General features: G+C 41.7%; 1 protein-coding gene across 6 annotated transcripts in view; it reads right to left on the reverse strand.

The window, feature by feature from the left end:
• LOC136711978 (nck-associated protein 5) overlaps positions 1 to 22134 on the reverse strand; it is a 187571-nt gene that overhangs the window by 14672 nt on the left and 150765 nt on the right. For 4 of the 6 annotated variants that reach the window (XM_066688605.1, XM_066688608.1, XM_066688609.1 and 1 more), the window contains 6 exons: positions 18947 to 19135; positions 13717 to 17462; positions 12538 to 12715; positions 8678 to 8765; positions 3124 to 3444; positions 718 to 842 (listed from right to left, as the gene is read on the reverse strand). In XM_066688605.1, coding sequence (XP_066544702.1) covers positions 718 to 842; positions 3124 to 3444; positions 8678 to 8765; positions 12538 to 12715; positions 13717 to 17462; positions 18947 to 19135 — 4647 coding nt within the window. The other 2 variants (XM_066688607.1, XM_066688611.1) reach the window with 2 other exon arrangements.

A 22134-nucleotide genomic window follows, 5' to 3' on the forward strand; every position in this document is an offset into this window, starting at 1 on the left:
TCCATCCAAACAATGTGGGGAAGCAATAAAAAAGACAAACAGGATGCTAGGGTATATTGTCAAAAGTGTAGAATTGAGAACAAGGGCAGTGATGTTCAGACTGTACAATGCACTAGTTAGAGCTCATCTGGATACTGTGGACAGTTCTGGGCTCCACACTTCAAGAAAGATATCGCTGCTCTAGAGGCAGTTCAGAGGAGAGCAACCAGACTTATTCCAGGTCTGAAGGGAATGTCCTACTGAGAGACTGAGGGACTGAACCTTTTCACCCTGGAACAGAGGAGACAACGTGGGGACTTGATCCAAGTCTTCAAAATCATGAAAGGCATCGACCACATCAAACCAGAGGAGCTTTTCCAGATCAGCAGGGACACACGCACCCGGGGACACAAATGGAGATTGGGCTTCAAGGCATTCAAGACAGAAAACAGGAGACACTTCTTCACACAGAGAGGCGTCACAATCTGAACAAACTCCCCAGCGATGTGGCTGAAGAGACAATTTGGGAACATTCAAAAACAGACTGGATAGGATCCTTGGATCACTTAGTTATTAATGGACACCAAACGAGCACGATGGGGCGAATGGCCTCCTCTCGATTGGACACTTTCTTTTGTTCTTATTTGTAAAAAACAAACACATTTTATTCATTTTAAGTTGAAATCACAGCCCACTGGCACACGTGAGCATGTGATGCAACGGGCGTGTCGCTCTTACCGCGTGCAGGCCGTGCGGCTCCTTGTGGTTCTTGAGATCCTCCGCTCGGTTCTCGCAGTCACCAGGAGTCTGGGCCGAGACCGAGCCGTGTTCCCGTTCACTCGCTCTCCGGAGTTTCATCGGGCCTACAGGAGTGAAGAAACAAATGCGTCTGATGTTTATTTTAAACTGATACGCCGTGATGCTGAATTCCCACAGAGAGATCGCTTGATGCAGATGTTTTTCTTCATACGGCGTGCTAATGTGTAATCTACGTGATCGTAATTGCGGTTGGATGCATACTGTATTGTTCTTTCGTGGATGTAGCGCTAGTATGTGCTTGGTTTGCTCACGACGTTGAGTGTCAAGCAAACGATTAGTGAGCAATAAACTGTAACGACGTGATGAACAAAAGATGCAAACAATATATAGATTTAGTTTATTTTGACCTTTGACCTGTTGATTAACGCTTAAAATAATAGTAATAGTTTATATAGGCAGAATTGACACTAATCTCTCTCTAAATGTCCTGTAATGCATCCAAAATGGCAAATCCTCTCTCCTGAGAGCGGAGAAAAGCACCTTTGATATCCAGAGAGGAAAGCGTACAATTTGTCAACATCTCATTTCAAGGAATATCAGTCTTCAGCTTTTCCTCTTCTCCCTTAAAACTTCTGCTTTCTGACAACTTAATTAACAGCATCTCTGCGGAAACAGCCGTGCGGCGAAAATTTGCATCGAGATCAGGGTAGTCTCTCCCTCTTATCCAGCGCTTGTGAGGCAATCTGTTGCTGTAACGTTTCTGTTCAATTTGTTATAATGACAGTGTTTAATCATGGCGTCGACTCCATTGTGCGCAGTGGAATTGAGGTCACACATGTGACTATTCAAGCGTGGACCATATAATCTATATCTATAATCACTCTCTCTTATGAATCTCTTGTCACCGTACCTTTAATTAGATACCCAATTATTTTAAAACACGGTGAGAGAGAACATTTATTTCAGATGTGTGCGGTTTCTTTATTTAAACCTAACAAGCAGCAGGTGTGTTTGATGACTAACATATGTAGTCGCGTGCCTCGTTACGTAATCCACTTAACCCATCATGCAATCTACGACTATTAAAGCATAAATCTGCAGGTGTGACGCCTCAGCGGACTTGACATTTATCCGAGAGCGCCTTTTTCTTAGGCAAAGTAGCAGAATGTCATTTTCATACGAGGAGGCTTTCGAATGGAGTTAAACAATGAACTGTAACGTCCTTGTCAGTGTCCCCGCTCACATGCTTTTGAAGATGATTAATAATTGGGGATTTAGTGCTATTCATTTAAACTCAATGAAATCTGTAGCTCTTTTTTTTCTCTGCCCACTGCCCGAGCCAATCGAAATTGTTTTGTATGAAACGCACTAGGAAAAAAGTCTTCAATTGCTGTTAAAACATGAGATCCGGCCAAATGGGAGAGAGGAGTTAATCAAAGCCATATTGCAAAGCTGTGTTTTGTATCTCAGCAGCCACCTGTTAAAAATGCATTTAGATCCAATCGAACTAAAAAGCAGGAATATGCAGCACATACTCAATAAGATACCTTTATCTGCAGCACATTTACAACGCCAGACTATTTTTCTAAAATACTTTTTCTACTGCTAAAGATTTTATTGGAATCATCAGCAATATTAGGAAAAAGTACAGCCTTAACAGGAACAATAATAAGCATCTGTGCGTAATAATTTGAGGTGACATGACATTAATAAAGAAAAATAATTCCATGTCATATCTGGAGTACTACATTATTAATACTGCACAGGTTCATAGTTTGGACAGGATTTTGCAACTGAGTTTTTTTCTTTTAGGTCATTCACATATGGGCTTTTGAAATAAAAGCACGGGTAAGCCTCAAATTAGTTAAAGTATAGATCTCTGCAGCTTACATGGAAGTCTAGAAGGAATTGATAAATCAATACATATGAATTATTAAATGAACTGTGCAGGCAATCTACATATGTCCAAGGGAAATGAAAATGAATTGGGGAATACGGGCAGTGCTTGCATACCAGCATAGCGGAAAACTCATCAACTTGAAAAACAAAGTTTAAAGGAAGTTTAACCGCATGTCTTTATTTCAGTAAACAAATATATACTTATTAATGTAGTGTATCCTTCCAGAAATGATGTAATGCGTCTCCAGCATCTATGGCTGTATTTATATATGTATCCATATCTTTATTATAATAGGAACATCCTATTGTGTGAGGAATAAGAATAAGCAAAAGAAAGGACAAACAAGGTGATGTGTACAAAAAGCTGGGCTATACACACAAACAGGATATGCCTATTGTGACAGGAGCTTGGCACATCTACCTCCCTTATGGGTTCTTTCGAATGCGTGTTATGGAGGATGGGCAAGACTGTCTGGGGTAGTTTACCTGAGGCGGTGGGCAGGGGGAGCTGGCTCTGGAAGACGTATCCATCGGTGGCAATCATCGTGGAGTCCGAGAGGGAATGCCCCATGTCGCTGCGCTTATGGTGGCCGGCTCCAGAGTCAGAAGGCACTTGTCGATCTACAGTTTTGGCTTTCGGCGGCGTGGGTAGGGGGTGATGGTCGGCGGGCTCGGGGGAAACGCTGAGCGCCCTCTCGGGGCTGGATTCGGACTTGGGCAGATGCCTGCCGGTCGGCCTGTTGACGGAGTCGGGGAGGGGGAAAGTCCCTATCCCACTGTCCAAGGTCCTCATCTGGCAGCTTGACCCTAAGGTACAGGAAAAGCATGTGATGGGGGGCGGAGAAACAAGGAATCACTGGAGTCACAGGCAACGAAAGGGATTGTGGGAAAACAGGGCATCTTGGGAAGGTAAAAGAAAAAAACAATGAGAACAAAACAAAACAAAAGAAGAGAATTACTTGCAACAAAGTGTCAAGTTATATAATCATAAGCAAACTATCCCAGTAGATCATATAAAAAAAAACACAAAACCCCATCTGGACTGTTTACATCTCCATATCCGAAAAGGGCAAGTGGTGGGGTTCGTAAAAACAATGCATTTTACACGCGATGATCAGACTGTTTGAGATGCATTTCTGCAATCTTTGTTTTCGTTGTTCACAACCTAACGGCTTTTCCAGTCCAACCCAATCAGTTTCAGGATGTCAGCTCGCATGCATCTACTTGATGGCATGTGTAGCCAGAGGAGAAATACCCCTCCGCCAAACTGCGAACAAAGCAAACTGGCCGTATCTAGCGTTTCTCTACCAGCAGATGACAATCGACATGCGGGCAGTAGCCTTGATGGCAAAACCCTTGAAACTGATTGGACTGGATTAATAATGTCTCAGAAGTCTCCGGTATGTGACCTTGAAAACAAAAATCACTGCCACTTTTTACGTAAACAGTCGAAGTCTGATTCTTTATATGTGCACTTTAAATCTTGTTGTCCCTCAGTAGAGGATGTGTTAAGTTTGCACCACATTTATAAATTTATAGATCATAAAGGATACATAGACATATTAAAAAGGATAATACACCTTTTGCAATTAGGAAAAGTTTTGGTTACAAAATATATAAATGAAAAGACTAACAATAAAATAATGTAAAATAATGAACAAAGACACAGGTCGAGTAGCTTATTTGGTTTGCAATATTGTGTAACCACATTCCCAGGCAAAATTCACACATTTGGGCCCATGCTTAATTGCTTATGTCAATTTATTATTTATTTTCATCTCATACCTCCTACTTACTCATTATGCAGTTATGAGAGATATTTAAACAGGTTGTGCGGTAGAAACGTCCATAATACTTGTATTGCAATTTCAGGAGGGCTATGCAACAGATGGCTAGACTCCACTCTTCGCGATAGATTTTTTTCATAGCAAAACAGATGGATTGTTGTTCACTATGATCCAATTATATGTTACTGTGAATAATGTTGGCTAATGAATCTCTGCTAATTGCTGCATAATAAACATGAAGTCTAGAAACATATCCTTCAGAAAAATGGCTCCTAAAAAGGCTCAGAAATACGACATGACATTGCCATAGTAAAATTACTATCTCTTTACTCACCCACCGAATTCTGTGCCACCCAATATTTACTTCAATCTTTATGTTATAAGATTGAAAATTGGACACACCACAGACATGGAATATGAAGGACTAAAATAAATTATATTCAGGATTAAATCTATGAAGAAGTGCCCCTAAGGGGGTGTATAGCTTTCACCAGCAATTCAACGGGGGGATTTTCTCCTCCTCAAAAAAGCTATCTCAAATTTGGTGAATTAGCCAAGAACCGAGACCCCCTCAAGCTAATTTTAAATAGAACGAGGGACCGGTTTTACCTCCTCTCATTAAATAAGCCCCCTGTTTATATCTCATAATATTTTCTCATCCTAAACTTCCTGTACTTATTCCTAATTCTGGCTCTGCAGCAGCGGCCTGTTCCTTATCTCTCCTGGTTGGTGATTCACCTATATGTTAATACTGTGCTAAGGCAACAGAAGCACCTCTGGGGCAATTTTATACCAGTCCCATTAACCTGGGAAGTAAACACATTTGTGCTCCGGGGTGAAACAAGAAGCAACAATATGCCTCAGTCTAGAAAGCTGTTATTAAAAACAGGCTATAGCATCCCACGGATCAGACAATCTGTGTAAGAAGGAGAAAACTAAAAAAGTAAGAAAACTGTAACTGCTGTATATGTTTTTTTAGTGTATACAGTGTTGTCGGGGTTTACCAATTGCCCATTCATATATTTATAAAGATCATCTAGCAGTACCAAGTAATAACTGGCTTTCTTTGAAGAGGGAAGGTTAGTGATTAAATAAGTAAACGATAAATGATGCAAACTGTAATCCAATTCACAGATGGATACTTGGAAAGGTTTAGCACACGACTTTGCTTAAGGTCCAGGTGAATTAAGATCCACTAGAATCTGTCTGGACAAACACACCATATTCTACTTATTTACACTTCAGCGTGATCACTAAAGACAAATATCAGAGCGATACCCCATTGTTAATGCCTCTTGTAATCTCCCTCGCTTCCCGTTTGCGGTCTATAAAAAACCTAAATTGTGTATTCCGCTATAAATGAATGGCGAAACATCTGTTTCTGCTCCGTGTTGATATGCTCTCGACTTGGGTCATAAAGGATATGGTTTTCTCTCTCACAATTTTCACTTTCACTGCCTATAACTCATGCTGTTTGAAGACCACCTTGGGCCTGTCATCTAAAAGTCATACGCCGCTCCATACCGGATGAATTGTTGCATTGCAAAGTAATCTTTACGGCAGATAGTGCGCATTGTTCAGTGAATCAGTGCTCTCTGAAGTTAATGATAGACAACTGGAAGGAGATGGAAATTCCTTACAGTTTATTGTTTCTCCCCTTTTCTGTGCGTGACTTACAGATTTTTAAACATATGGCTTTTGTCAAACGTGTGCTTTGTGCAGCAGCTGGCGATGAAACGGTGTTTGCATTGTGAGAAAATGCTTAAACTTAGTTAAAAGTGTAAAAAAAAGTTCTGTATCATATTTTGTTAAAGCACTCTATTGTAATGTAGTGTAATGCGGAACCCAACACACTTTTGAGCTTCATTGATTTATCACACATTCTTCGCCGCTTTGAACGCACCATCTTAAAATCTCAAGTATAACAATGTAGCTGGTAATACTATCTCCAGGCAGTGGTTACATACTTCATGAAAAGAGATTGAAAATTGATTTAATTCTACCGCCTCCATGCTGACGGTGACTCTCAGACCAGTAACCCGCATCACTTTTATATAAAACCCTGAGGTGTTGTATGTCTTTATTGAGATGGCACCACGGAGAGAGAGAGCAAATATCACTCCGTCATCTGCTCATGTGTAAAATGAACCAGCCAAGCACGGAGCCATTGATGGGATGATAGCACTTGAAAACAATGATTTAGCAATCAATGAGCTGATGAGGGGAACCAGCGTGACACGGCGCATTTACTTCCTGACTGTTGGTGTTTTTAATTAATAGCAGGGATGTCATAGATGTGTTATGATTTTGATGATGATTAAGTCATACCTTGATGTAGCGCTGATGTAACAAAGGGTTAAATATAATTACACCCTCAGCCGTATGACCTCATTTTGTCTGCTTAGATGGCACATCATACTTAAAGAAATCCTTCATAAGTATTTCACATAAAGTTCTGCACTAGTTGATTGGAACGGTATATAAAGTGTACACTTTGCACATTGTGAAATTAAGAGAAAAATCAAAAAATCGCCACACAAATCACGGTTCACGGAGCTAAAAGTGGGAACTGCTTAAGTCTTTATGAGACATTTAATTCCTACGGAGAAGCTCTGGATGAATGTGCTTAGCCAGCAGAAATTAATATTCAGTAGAGGTAATTAACATATAGAACAGATTATGAGTTTTATTTTTGGCTCTACCTCACTATATGTAGAAACAAATTAAACTGTGTAATTTTTATACATCCTGGATCCCAGCCAATGACCAAACAATTTCCCAAAATCCTCCCGAGCCGAGAGCTGATGGCGCCGCAGGATGAATGAGGGACGAGTTCAAACTGTTAAACTACAGGCATATATTCAGAGGCGCTGATAACAGACCTGCCACGGACTGGCACTTATATTATGAATTCACTGTCAGAGAAACAATAGCTCGAAAATTGCATGGCTCCGTTTTATTTAATTCTCAACTTTCTTTTTACAATGCGAGCTTTATGACAAGAGGATAATGCTTTCCTGTGTTCTTATGCCTCCCTGAAAGACTGCACCCACACGCAAGATAACGGTCCCACTCAAAAAATATTGTTCAAGGTTTTAATCCGCATTCTTATAACTCAAGAATATCAGTAAATATGAAAACAAAACGCTCAATACAACAAATTGTTCTTTTCAACACTCCTACGGACCCACATCAACTGCTAATTTGTTGAATCATTAATCTACTAAAAGTCATTAAAGACCCAAAACATTGGGCAAGGCCAAGGCCAACCAATTATGTGAAAATGATGTGTAAGCAAAAACAGCCGAGAATGCTGGCTTCCCAGCCGGTGCAGAAATACTTAACACATTAATTAGTCGACCACATGGGGGATTATATCAATAAAGACTTTTGGATCGAGCTGAAAGCAGATGAGAATCTAAATATATGTCCAAGGTAATATTGCCTTTGAAGGTAATATCTGTTTATTAAACTTGTTTCCCACATCCAGAGAGGATATTTAAATGAAAATGAATAAAGTAACTCAAAACGATGAGATATATAACTAGGAAAAACATCGTCAATGAAGTCAAAGGGGGAAAATGAACAAGTCACTCAATGACATGCAAGTCATTTCAAGTGTCTACTTCGGAGTCCTCTGTAGGACACATATTTCCACAATACGGTGATTCACTCTTAATTTATGGCCTTTGAAAGGTATCCATGCCCACTATGAATTACTGTAAGTGTGCACTCTTCCAGTGATGTCATAAACAGAGTTCGGTTTCATTAGAGGACACTTTAAATTTACTCCAGGAAGATAATTGCATTTTAAATTGAAAACATTTCAAGTGGTTTTCCATTATTACTTTGGAATATATTCATTTAAAGAGCTTTGGGAGTCATTTTCTCTTACTTCATCTAAGCCAGGATAATATCTAAATAATCCTATAATGAGGGGGTGTTTGGGTACAGGACTGTTGCCAAATTAGCTTTAAGACTAATTGGAACTTTAGAAAGCAAGAGAACAAGGTTTGAAATCAGCGCAGGTGTCAAAGAAAGCCTGGCGTACTACACAACAATGACCTAATCCGTCTTTCAGTTGTGCATCATAAAAAAGCTCTCCATAGCTGCAGATACAGACACATTACTCACGTTGAAAACACATTTCAAACACTTATGTGGCTGAAGCAAGAGAGTGTATAAGTAGTGGTTGTGCATTGGTACCCAACACTGCCTGTGATAAAGAATTGACCAATGATAAAAGTCCATACCTATCATGTGGTCTTGACAAGTGGACTCAGTCGTGGGCTCTTCGTCATTATCGGTGATAATGTTGATCGTTTGTGTCATGATTTTGCTCTGTCGATGAAATAAAATAAAAAATAAAATGGATATGTTACTAATGAAGTGTATGTATATCAATAAAAAGTTCCCCCCAAGCAATCAATAAATCAAGGATATCGAATATTGATGATAATTGTCCTTGCTGATTTACATTGACACTGTAGTGAACTCAATAGGATTTGTGATCTCATCCAGCTGTTGCTAAACAAGATCCTGTTGCTGGATTTTGACTTATAGATGAAGCTAGATGGTGGTCATTTTCTCTGATGTATAATATATATATATATATACACATACACATATTTTAAAGGTACACTCACATGTTTAGAACCACAATTGCCTGTACAGAACGGCAGACTGAAAATGTCTGAAAACAACCACAATGATGTATAAATAAATAAATGCATTTGCAAATTAATAAATAGCTAAATAGGTAGATAGGGAGTCAATAGTTCACATAATTAAAAAACTAATATATTTAAAACTGTGAAAGATAGCATGAATTCTTGCACAATATCACACAACATTATAATCCAAAACCCTAAATCATATGTACACTGCAATGCAATTGTGGGTACAATTAATAAACAAACAAACAACACAAAAACACACATGTAATCAATCTCTAGCATAATGTGTTTGTGTGTGTGTAGAGGTGGGGTTGAATCTTTTCCAGAACCTCATTTAAGCGATAAAAGAAGACACATTTTCAGTAAAGACGGGTGATAGGGGCCATTCCTTGAACTTTAGTATGGATTAAAACATTATGTCCCAGTAGAAGATGGCGCTTAATTCAATTGGCCTTTAAGCTGTGGAGAAACCGAGGTAATTTATACGTTTGTGTTGATTAAATGTGAAACAATATTTAGTGAAATTAAATTAACACATCATCAGTGGCCATTTTCTAGATAATCTCCCTACAGCTGCATCCTTAATTGAAACAATCTCTGATATGGATAGAGTTGAATCCGGGCCTCCGAGTGGTTTCTTGTTCTGTTTTGTTGTGTTTATTTGTAATACAAAGTGCTGGCGCTGGCGGAAAGTTAAGTCAGAAAGTTATTTAATGCCGCCAATCTCTTTCCGGATGTCGAGCTACCTTTAAATTTGCATTCTTGCATAAACTTCTTACTTGCAGAGATCGAGCGACAAGAGCATATAGTGACTCTAAAATCATTTAATTTACCATAAGTCAAGTCGGCTGCTGAAACGCAATGCATGTATCAGAAAATCTGTAAAAGGTAGCAAAAAAAAGTGTTCGTATCGCAGAATTTAAATATTGATGCCCTCATAAATTCGCAGTTTGTGCTCGGATGTGTCTCTGAGATGAAAGGAGCTGGAGGCGTTCCTTCCAGCGGTTGAAATGTTGTAAACGATGTCCACTACAGTTAAGGGTGTTGGAAAGTACTTTTGATCAGTCTGTTTCGAGATCTGGAAATGCAACTTAATAATGTGGAAGGAACACAAGAATTCTGCTCCTAAAAGGATTTGATCTCTTAGGAGGCAGCAAATCCATTAGGATCTCTGTAGTTCTTCAAGAAAACCTTTGGAATCTAATTTAAGGTCCAGCAGTGTTTTAGGAAACGTCGCTAAGGGTTATAGATTGTGAAAACCGCAATACGGTTAAAGGAACCTTTTTCTTTTTAACGTGAAGATCGTAATAGATCTAATATTTTTTTTTATTACTGAGGCTGAAAGCTTGCAAATGGCTGTACTGGTAGGCAGAAAAGAAGCAGCTAACGTACGACGTCCCCTCTTTTTGTTGTATTTCTGTTGAGTGGAGATATAGGCAGAGCTGTCAGGGCAGTATTAAATGGGCCATTGTTAAATTGAGTGTCTCTGATAAAGGGCTCTGCTTTGCTATCAAAATTCAGGATCAGCCGGATTGAATTTCCTCCATATTGCACACTTCCAGACTTTCATGCTCCTTCTCTCTCTCTCTCTCTCACACACACACACACTCTCGGCCTGTCTTTCTTGTCCTCTGTGTGTGTTTCTTTTCTTAGAGACGCTGCAAGGTCAGTCTCAGATTATGGGTCCCGGTACAGCCCTCTTTTTTTTTTTTTTTCAAACGGCACAACATTTTTACACATCGACTGGAAGAAGAAGAGAAGTTGCTTCTGGAAGCGCATACCAATGTGGTTTCCAATCTCATGGACAGTATGTTTCGAAGGAGTTTTATGTGACCTTGTGGAATATAAAATACGACATATAAACATCACATATTGTTAGCAAACAATGGAAGACCTGCATTGTTTGCAAACATTAAAATAACACAGACAACAACACAAAGCAGCAAACGCACAAACAAAAGAGACATTTTTAGAACAATAACAAACTCATAAAAACATGTACAATAGCTATTGTCGAATTCACAATTTGGATCATTCTGAGACTGTATTCAATTATTGTTTCGGCAAAAGTTTCTTCCCTAAATCGAACATTGATTAAAAATATGAATTTCTAAAGCTGTGTTTCTTTATCAAGCTCTTTTTAAAAACAATTATAAAGCATTAAACAAAGAGATGACTGACTATTGTATCAGCTACTATTGCATGCTTAACAAAAAGTATAATTTAATGTATCCGTCTGTCTATCCACCTCCCTCTCTGATCTCTGTTTATCTACATGGTGTTTTGTTGATAGATGCTGTTGTTTCTCCTCTGTGTTTGGCTCCAGGCTGCTGATTCGGAGAGTTTAACAGTTGCCAATTAGTAACTTTCCACCACGGAGAGCCGAGCAACTGCCAGAGTTCAATGCAGTTTTCCTGAGGAATTGTGTCACCTTCACTTTCTGAATACATCAACAATACAGGCAGCAATTAAATAAGACTCGATACAACTTCAGCAAAGCTAAAATGGCAAGCGCAAATAATGGAACGACGTTGTCTCGGCTCGGTAGCTTGTGATCTTTTTGCATTTTGTCAACAGTTAATGTGGGAAATAAATTATATTTGGGATGGGAAAACGAGCAGAACCTACAGTTTTTGAAAGAAGCGGAAATGAGTCTCTTCGTGTGTGCATATGCTTATTTTTCCTTATTTAAACACGTTTCCTAAAAATTATAAGTGGTTAATGAACTGCATCCATATGAGCCACCAAATAAAATCGGTACAAGTCTATGAGCTACTATTAAACAACAGATCCCAGGCTGAAATTGACCTTGTTAGTTGCATGGTTGAATGTGATCTTTTCAACAGTCCCAATGTGCCATTGTCATTAGTAACTAAAGAACAGTAGGTTGACATTTTCTATTGTGTCCCTATAAAACACTGTCTTGTTCAATTCCAATTACCCAGAGTTCAGCATGTAATGAACAGCACTTCCTGCATGTCTGTTTGACCGTATTCATCCTAGGCATTGCTCTTTTCTGGGCTTAAAAAATCCAATGAAAGCCTACATGTGACATTTCACAATATGATATTTGTGTGCAAGAATTACTTAATTAGCCAGCCCAGTGAAGAGACACTACAAAGGAGCTCGTGTGTGTTTACAGCAACACCGAACTTGAAAAGGTAACAAGATCCCAGAGGCATTTCAGGTTTCAGACGGAAGTACACATGTAATTGGGAGTACAGAGCTCGGATAAAAGCCGACACAAACAACTTCTCTGGAGGAAAGGAATAGCGAAAAACTGGATCTTGACAAGACCCCACAGAAAGAAAACTTGTAATTGTGATTACGTGCAATGTGGCCACCCGGCAACGCTTTCATTAGCTTTCTTCAGACGGGTCTGTAAGAGATCTTGTGTGGTGAGAATGAAGAAAGTTATTTTCTCTATGCAAACTCACCGCACTTTCGTTGTGAATGTCCATATCTCCCTTCATTTCGCCGTTTCTCTTGTAGTTTCCCTGGGCGTTGATGGAGATGCCGGGCAGAGCCGGGCCCTGGGAGTTGCCCTTCGACACACTCCTGTAGGAAACATGATTTGATCCATTTTCTGTCTGCTGAGCAGCTTTCTTATCAACTCTGCCGGTAGAAAGTGATTCCGCTGATAAATTACATCGTCCTTCTTCAATCTGCTGGCTGCTCCCTCCGCTTTAATGTTTAAAATAACCCCCTTTGCATCTCCCTGTCTCTGGACTCTTTGAGTGATAAATGTTTCTAACTAGTCTTGATAAAATCTGTCGGTTACAATTTAAGCTAGTATATCAATTTATTCGAGAACACGTAATGATATATTTTTCTATCCGAGATTGCCGCAGGACACGCAGGCGAGGCATGGATCATGTCTGGTGACTGCCACGATGGCCTCCGGTCGGAGCAACTGCAAAGGCGGTCACTTAATCTAAAAGCTGTCTCAAGACAGGCAACTAGGTTTTTGTGATAAAGCTTTCAAAAGAAATACATCATATACAGTGTGCCTTTGAGAGTCACATTTTAGTTAACACACACATTCGGAGACATGCATCTTAACAATGACAACTAGTCAGATATGTCAACATCATAAAAAGCCAATTTACTAGAACATTTCCAGCACATGTTTAAATTGCACTTAACGCAGAGAAGGTTATTATTTCAATTGAGGTAAATGTGCAACGGAATTACACAACAAATAAAAAATATATTTAGCATCTGGCTTGGAAATTAAAATGACTATTTAGAGGTGGATTATTATTAATAACATCCACAGATGCAATAAAAGTGTTTACTTGTGTCTGCTGTGTATTAAAACAAACTATTTCCCACCGTAATTAGAAGCAATTATGTGCACGAGTTGAGAATGGATATGAAAATAAAGTCAGAAGCATTTCTAGGAAACAGCTGTTCGTTAATTATTATACATTCATATGAACTTTAACATAATCCATTTTTAACAAATGCTTACGGCAAATATCAAATGAGAATAAATCAAACAAAATCGAGTTATCTTCGTCTATTCAAGAATTGTGACTGTTTACACTCCCACACAACTTATATTACACCACAGAGAAACTGTTTGAGTTTTACTGAACAAAAAGTATTTCTACCTGTTCAGTAGCTCCTTCATAAACTGCTCCTTCCCGATGCATGTAGTCGAACACTGGATCAGCTTCCCTGGTTGTCCCATCTGGCTATTGCAATGGTCAATGATCGAACCCAGTTTATCTCCATTCTCTGACTTCTTTGTCTGCTCTTGACTGTCTTTAGACTGTGGCTCGTTTTTCTTCTTATCTTTCTTTTTGTCGGCCTTCACCTGCTTCCCTCCTAATACTGATCCGATCTTGAGGTCCTTCTTCTCGTCTTTTGCTTTGGACGCGTCTGCCTTCTTGCCACTCAGGGCAGGGAGCTTGCTCTTCCGGAAGCCAAACCAGTTGGCCAACGATGGACCGGTCTTCTGCTTGGTTTCGGAAGCTGGCGTCTTGTCCTGCCCATGGCCTTTCTGCATGTTCTCCTGGATGCCCATCATGACTTTCTCTTCTATCGTGGACACCGAGGGACTCACGAGTTTTTCCGGTACTTCTGGTGCTTTGCTGGGGTTGTCCTGGTTTTTCACAGGCCTGATCATCTCAAGTTTATTCGGGCTTAGCAACCTGCTCCCAACAGCTTCTGCTGACATCTCCGGGACAAAGACGGGCGATGTCACGATATGAAACTGCGGGTGTGACGCAACTTTAACAGGTTGTCTTGAGTTTTTAAGTCCGAACCTGTCGGCGAGAGGTAGACTACGTGCTTCTTTTTGGGGTGGAGACTTGCTTCCATCAGCCTTAGATGCATTTCTAGTGCTGTCGCCCTTCGGAGTGGTCCGAGAGGCTATTTTACTTGGACTGCCATGGTGGCTGCTTGAGCTGCTCATACTCCCATGAGAGCCTTGTCTGTTATAGGAGCAATCGACCCCTCTCGGAGAGTGAGATGGACTTTCACACGGACCACTGCCCGGCTTCAGCTGGAAACCGTCGATTAGAGAATTTTGCCTGGTCAAGGAGTTGCCTCTCTCGGCCGTGTTTGTTATGATCTGCGTTCGAATCTTACCCGGACCATCCATGACGTTGGTGCATGGTTTCTCCCCAGAATGTGTACTGAAGCTCTGGCTGCGAGCTTTGGCTCCATTCATCCCCAGCGCTGGCTTCAGGTGGGTTTTATTAGTGACCGAAACCGACCTCTTGAACAGTCTACTCTCACCATCGCCTTTATCAAAAAAAGGGCCGCCGTTTTCAGATAACGCCAACGAATGCGTTTCTCCGCTCGTGGGACTGCCGAGCATGTCGGTCTTGATCTCCTGGTCAGACTTTGCGCTCACCATTTCAAAGTGCCTGCTTCCCTGTGATGCATCACAGTTGTTAAAGTTGCTTGATGTCACCGTGCCTCTGGAAGCTGAATTGATATTGTCTTTCTCCTGCTTTCCTGGTACCGTGGAGCTTTTTCTCAGCAATGGCGGTGATTTAACAAAGGCTTTGAGGCCAATGGGGATACGGGTCTTCGAGACCTTCTCTTCCGAGTTCTGAAGGCTGACACCAGTGCTTGGTGAGGTCCGTGTCACCGGGGAGGGATGTGTCTGAACCCCGTGAGCTTCAGGAATAGTCTGTGAGTGACCCTGAAGTGATATCGGCAAGCTGCTCGATGTTTTATACAGAAGAGGAAAGCCATTCTCACAGGACGGCCCTTTCTTAGTGGAGAAGGCGCTCTGTAGTGAACAGCCTCTCTGAGAATTGTGCACTTTTGAGCTTTTTGATGCATTTTCACAGAAATCGGAGACACATCCCGGAGCAGGAGAAGGATGGTAGAGTTTGGCTGGAACCCGTTTGGGCGACCCTTTTGTCGGGGTCTGATATGTCCCCGGAGGCCTCTGCAGGTGCTGACTGGCGTTGTCCACAAGCTTCTGCGGTGCCATCTCGGGACAATGGCCGTCATCAAGACTTGCCGAGTCTGGACTCTTGTGAGGGTTTGGATGCTGCGTATCAGGTAGAGGCAAGGGGTGGTGGAGGTGCATCTGAGAACTGGGAGGGCCTCCTCTTAAAGCATTTGATGCCGGGAGGTGAGGTTTAAGTGCTAGGGGTGCATTTTCATAGTTTGGTCGTATAAGCAAGGAAGCCGAGCGGCCCGGCGGCGGGGGAGGGGAGGGAGACCTGAGTTCGGTGTGCGCGGAGTCACAGTGCCTGTCTCTCGTCGGTTGCTCTCCATAGTCAACCGGCTCTAAGTGACGCCGGGGTAGCAGAGGGGAGCCCGGCATTGTGGTGGAAGAGCCCTTTCCCCACTCATTGCGGCAGGGGATTTTGGAGCTCTGCTGAGGTTGCGAATTGAGCTTTGAAACCCCCGGTTCTGCTTTCGGGTTCTGGACACAACCGCCACCCGGTGGCTTTATGAACCTGGACAGCTTGACAGGAGGAGAAGAAGGTGACTTCTCCTGAAATGCAGAACTGGAGGTCCCGTTGTTATTGCTGGTGTCATTGACAGAGGCTTTGGACACCTTCTGCGGGGAGCCCTTTCCTCGGCTCGGTATTTTGGTCAGGTTTGCCTTCTGACTGGAAGAACTGTGCATAGGAGAGACAGGATTAATTTTATGAGTACTATTGTAAGAGGGTTTTATTAATTTCTGTGGCTTGGGAAAGTGCGTTGGCAGTCTTTCAGAAGGCGCGTCAGCACACGCACTCGGGAGGATTGCATTTTTATGTGCCATATTGTCCGGCTGTTGCTCGGCTTGGCTTTCTGGGGATTCTAAGACGCTGTAGTTCCTTGCATTGCTTCCTTTCTGACAATTAGACCTTCCCTGAGGTATCAGCTCAGTATATTCAGCACTGGCTACGCTCTGCTGCTGGTTCACAGAAATCTCATTTCTAGTCACAGAGACGACTCCAGTCTGCTGTGAACTGAGCTCAATGGGCTCCCCGTCTTCCGCATCAAATATCACAGTAATACATTCTTCAGACGACGTATTTTTCACTATCTTATGCTGCTTTATCAAATTAAAAGTCTTTGGCCTGATGTCTGGTGGCTGAAGTCTGCCTTGATCCTTCTCACATTGCAGTGTCTGTTTGTCTATTTCTCCTGAAAGCCTCTTTGCTTCCCTCCCTTGTTTCTCAGCCAGTCGGGTCACCGCGGTGCTTTTCTCGTCGCTGCTCTCGATACGCAACTCCTCCAGGACTTCTAGATCGTCAATGTCGGAGAACTGGAGGTTGCAGTCCATCTCGGTGGGGCTCGCTTCCAACCGCAGCACGGGCGGGCCGAGGATCGCGCGACTATTCTCCCCCGAGAGGAAGCCGTTGATGAAGCTCGTGAGTTTCTCCGGCCTCTCTCTCGAGTTGAAGTAAGAGGGATTCCCCGTCGCCACCTTCCCGCGCTGCTCCCAGCTGAAGAGGCTATCCGAGATGCTGTGGGTCAGCTTCTTGGAGTACGTCCGGCAGTCCTTGCTGGGAATCTCGTGCCGCAGAGGAGGAGCGTTGGTCGATTCGTCATCCGCGTCATCGTGGGAGTCGGAGTCGTAGGTGAACTTCTTCCCATGCTCGCGATTCGGGCACAGTCCCGTGGGTTTGCTGGGCGTGTGGGATTTGGGGACGCCTCTCCCCACACACTTTACGCCAGGAGAATAGATCCCCTCATTAGAGTTCATACAGTCTTTGTAGCCCCATTTCGATATGAGAGAAGATGGTTCCATTGGCTTCCTCTTCTGAAGCTTCTTGAGGCCTTCGAGGATGTGACTTTCTTTCTTCCTGGTGGGGGGCTGCTCTTCCGCGGGACTGGAGATGCTGCTGGGTGCCGAAGAGCCGATACTGACTCTCTTCTCCCAGGTCTGCGATGACTGTGGTGGAAAGACACAGAAACAGAGAGACACCTAGCATTAGTCCTCCACATATGCAATGCCATCCTTAAAAACACAATAACAAGTGAATTAAGTCATTATTATAAAAAAGATGGGGGGTGGGGGGTGTAAATGTAAAATGTGCTCAGCAATTATCTCCCCTAATTAGAACTTTGAGTGGATATTCTGTTGCTTAGGTTTTTAATCACGTTTTAATGCTGTGCAAATGTTTCTCATGGAAACTGGGTGAGGATGTCTGCTGTTATTTAATTATTCCCACTCAAACAGAAACAGTATGACTTTCCTACAAGTGTTGTCAGTAAAAAAATACTTTTAGAGGATGATATAGATGTGTATTATATTTAGTTTGCAGTGGCGCGTTCACAGCATACCTGAAATAACTCACAAACGTTTATGACTCTACATACTTGTCCTGTTTTGAGGCTAGGAAGCCAACACCTACAAATCAGGACAACAGATAGCCGACATCAATCATTCTGACAGGCCATCAATCAGTCCGCAATTATAATCCATGACACCTTTTGAAAGCAGGTGGCGCAGACCGTGTGTAACAGTTCAACACACTCAAATCATGAAGGCTGTTGTGATTCGATATCTGATTATATTTTCTACATAACACGAACCAGGATTATACATGGGTTTAGCCAATTTAATTTTCACCAGATCTCCCGGTTGTTCGTGTTTAAATGCATGTATCCTCCACGCAGCGAGGTAACGAAATGACTTCCTAGACCCAGCCTTAGGGTAGGATCAACGCAACTGAGTCCGAACAATGCAATGCATCCAAAGATAGAGCAAAATAAAAATCCCAGAGAGAGAAAAGTATTAAGAAAATCACTGCGCTGGTGCTTTAATGATTCCTACTTCTAATAACACTACTCCAGCCTTTACTCCTCAGACAGACTTTCACACAAAAACACGGACACACTGCGGAGAAATCAATGTCCTATCTGTGTTTCTGCTGTAACCTGCGCCGCAGCGAGGATTCATTTCCAGAGTAGAGATTTCCTTGTATTGTGTTTCATGGGTCAAAGATATGTATTGCCGTTATCAGCTCGTGGCTGTGCTGGGCTGCGAGATGCGATACATTTCTTATTACTTTTGCTTGCAGATATGGAGAGGACATATGGGCTTCAACAGTGTGACACATCGGCTGCACCTTGAACTTGAAATATGAAAAAAAAAACTAAGCTACCAGCATATATTAAACTTGGCACTTGGTGGATCTATCAATGTGTGCATTATACCATGTATATGCCTTGATTTCCTATTCACCATGGCCGTATATCGTCAGAAACACACTTTATGCGAGATAACACTGTGGGATATCTTAATTAAACATAGCACACAGATCTATTACATTTCCCTCCCCCACTTAAATCTACATTGAAATCAGTGGCCGTAACTCACAGCTCTGATTAAATCCCCCCCAAAACATTGTTAAAGGAGGGCTATCGCGTTACCACTCTGCTGCACGACTTCCCGTCGTTCCACGTGTAGGAGCCGCTGGAAAACTCGCTGCAGGCGCTCGAGAGGGACAGTTCGCTGCTGCTGCAGCTGCTGCGCGGGTACAGTTGAGTGGGAACTGTCAGACTTAATTGACTCTGGCACTTCACGACCGGGACGCCAGGTTTTACATTCTGCTGGGATTCCTGCAAACACATATAAAGACGTAATTATCCTTCAGTTCAGGGGAGAGGGTACAGCGCATCCCTCCGCAGTTTGCCGGAGATTGAATTAATGTCAGAGAGGCGATGGCTGAAAAAAACAGCAAAATAAAAAATAAAATAAATGTGTTTATTCCACCAGTCTGGTACATTGCTTCTTGTACTTCTTGGAGACACACACAGATTGTGTACAATAGACGATACATATGCAACCACTTGGGTGGGTCGTTTTGAGTTGAAGCTCAAGGAGAATTTCACGTGAAGCTCAGACCCTTCAAACGTGTTGCTGATTTGTTTTGAAACTATATTTGCTAGTCCTTGCATAGGTATCTTTCTCAATCATCTTCTCTGGTATATATCTGGTATGTTATCATTATATATTAAAAGTATTAAGCTACATAATAACACCTATTTCATACAATTAGATTTTTAACGTGTCACATGTTTCCTGGATTGCATGCAAATGCCACCACTGATGACGAGTTGATTCGCTGATTTAATTATTTTGTGACACCTTGTCAGTTACGCCTCCAGCTATTTTTTCTATGGGGAAATCACATTCAAGATCAAACAAACAAACACACACAAAAACAGCAAATTTCTGCTACAGTATCTGGCAGCGAATATTGCCATTGAGAATGTCACATGTTGACTGGCCTCTTTCTGTTTTTACATTTCGCAGGGAAACTCAGGGGAAAAGCACAGTCGTTCAGTGTTTATTCAGAGGGAAAAATGGTTATGCTGCTCTTGATCGGGGTACGCTGATATCTGGTGCCAGTAAGGTAGCCCTCTTCAAAGAGCGAAAAGCAGCCGTAGATTACAGACACCCTAACCGAAACCAATTAGCCGAGTGCCTGTCGTTAGCGTCCTGGTGGGCAGTGACAGCGACCAGCACAAGGTCATCTGTGGTGGGTTACTGTCATTGGTACTGATGGAGATCGTAACGGTGGGATACGCACTCAATAGGAGGGGCTTGTGAAGATGCATGCCAACAGAATGGTACTAATGAGAACGTGGACTGATATCTCTCTATCAGTTTGAATTATGATTCACTTTGCTTATCCCCCTGCACTAGACCTAAACTCATTACCATCGCGGAGACCAGAACTTGAGAAAAAACTTGTGGGCGCTACGAGACGATGAGTGGCAGATGATTAATGCGGTGCCTAACCTATCTACCTGCCAATAAATATGGTGATTTGTCACGGCATTGTCCCGAAAGTGAAGTGAGCGGGTAAGAGATGAATTACTGTGTCACTATTAAGACTAAGCAAGAGAATTAAACAATAACCATTAAAAACACTGGGGAGCAAACAAATCATGCGTCCAAACCACACTCCAATGGAAACACCACAATTGTGAAGGTAACTTAATTGCCAATCTGTGGCAGTAGTAAACAGATACATGTATTCGCAAAATCTGTCGGAAAGGGGTATATTTCACCAAAGAATGCGATTGTACAAGTTGCACCGTAAATACAATTGGAGATCCATCTTTATTAGTCTACAGTTTTATTGTGAAGAACAGAAATATTAATTCCATCCTGGTTTTCTCCCTTAAACAAAAAAACTAAATCCTGACTTTAAGACAAATAAATTGCCACTATCCTGTCAAATGCCCAATGAGATAAAAACAATAATGTGGTTTGGGAATCGATATAGAAGTTACACATTTGTAAAAATAAAAATAAACCCTGCTATCTGCCGTGGGCTATTCCCCACAATAACTTGGCTAATTTGGCTTTATGACTTTAGGACAAGAACTGGAACAAACCTTCATCTTTTAAATCCTTACGTATGTGAAAATGTCCCAGTATGTTATAGCGTCAACCAATTCTAAAATCGTCTGCTTTTAACTTACAACAATATACTACACGTTTATGGGACATGAATCATCATTATGAATGCATTTGAGAAGTGCAAACACACACAATGGGTCTGCAGCAAGGTTACAGCCATGGAAGTACATTTTGACAACTGCATTATGGTAAAAAATATATATAACAGATGAGGCACTATGGGCTGAACAAGTTAAATTAATTTGGAAGCTGGGGGGAGAGTCCGCTGAGAGTGAAACTTCTCCATTGTAGTCTAATTTTGGTTTCCTATCTCCTTCAATCCTTTATATAAGAAACTCTCTGATGTAGCACCATCCATCTTTTTGTCAGCGCCGGACAGCTGAGCTTCTCTGCCTATGTGGTTTATTGACAGCCCGCCGCTGCCTTCGGAGCCCGGGCAGTTATCGCCGTTCTCCAAAACTGATTTCGGCTGACTGTGACTAAAGGCCGGCTCCGAGCGAGAGCGTAATGAAGAACAGATAGCATTTTACAGCTGCAGTTCTGTATCGCGGTGTTATTTATTGAGTCGGATGGGAAGAAATTGCTATTTTAAAAACATCCCAGTTAATACACCTATTAAACCTTCCAGAAATTAAGAGCTCACTGATTCAAATCTTTATTTGCAACGCTATGTGTCTTGTGAAACAGGGCAAAGGGAAAACCCTAATGTTGTTTACTGAATTAGTTTAGCAGATGTTTGCCTAAAAGCTAAAATTATAATTATACCTAATATCTGCTCTTTACTTTATCCACTTTCTGGCTTAACAAGAGTTTATAGTCAATTTCTGATTTCTCAAGATACTAATTGTAGGCATTGCAGCCGAGCGTAAAGCTTTCATAAACAGTCATACTTGTACTATCTTACTTTGATGGAAAACCTTTAGTTTTCAGAGGCACAGTAAACAGATTATACAAACTGGTTTTGTGGATACTTTTGTACCACACATGTATGAGCCATTAATAATGTTTTCTAACCTCCCAATTCAGTAACGCTTGTTTTCTTCTCTCCACTTCAGAAGGCGGTAATACTTAAGAGACCAAGCCCGGCCAGTAGCTTCTGCTTCACCTGCCAATATAATACTTCATTCCAACCCCCCTTAAAGCAGCTTAGCACATGAATTTTTTAAAAGTTCATGCATAATATATA

The sequence above is a fragment of the Amia ocellicauda genome, chromosome 16 (genome assembly GCF_036373705.1).
Source record: "Amia ocellicauda isolate fAmiCal2 chromosome 16, fAmiCal2.hap1, whole genome shotgun sequence".
NCBI lineage: Eukaryota > Metazoa > Chordata > Actinopteri > Amiiformes > Amiidae > Amia > Amia ocellicauda.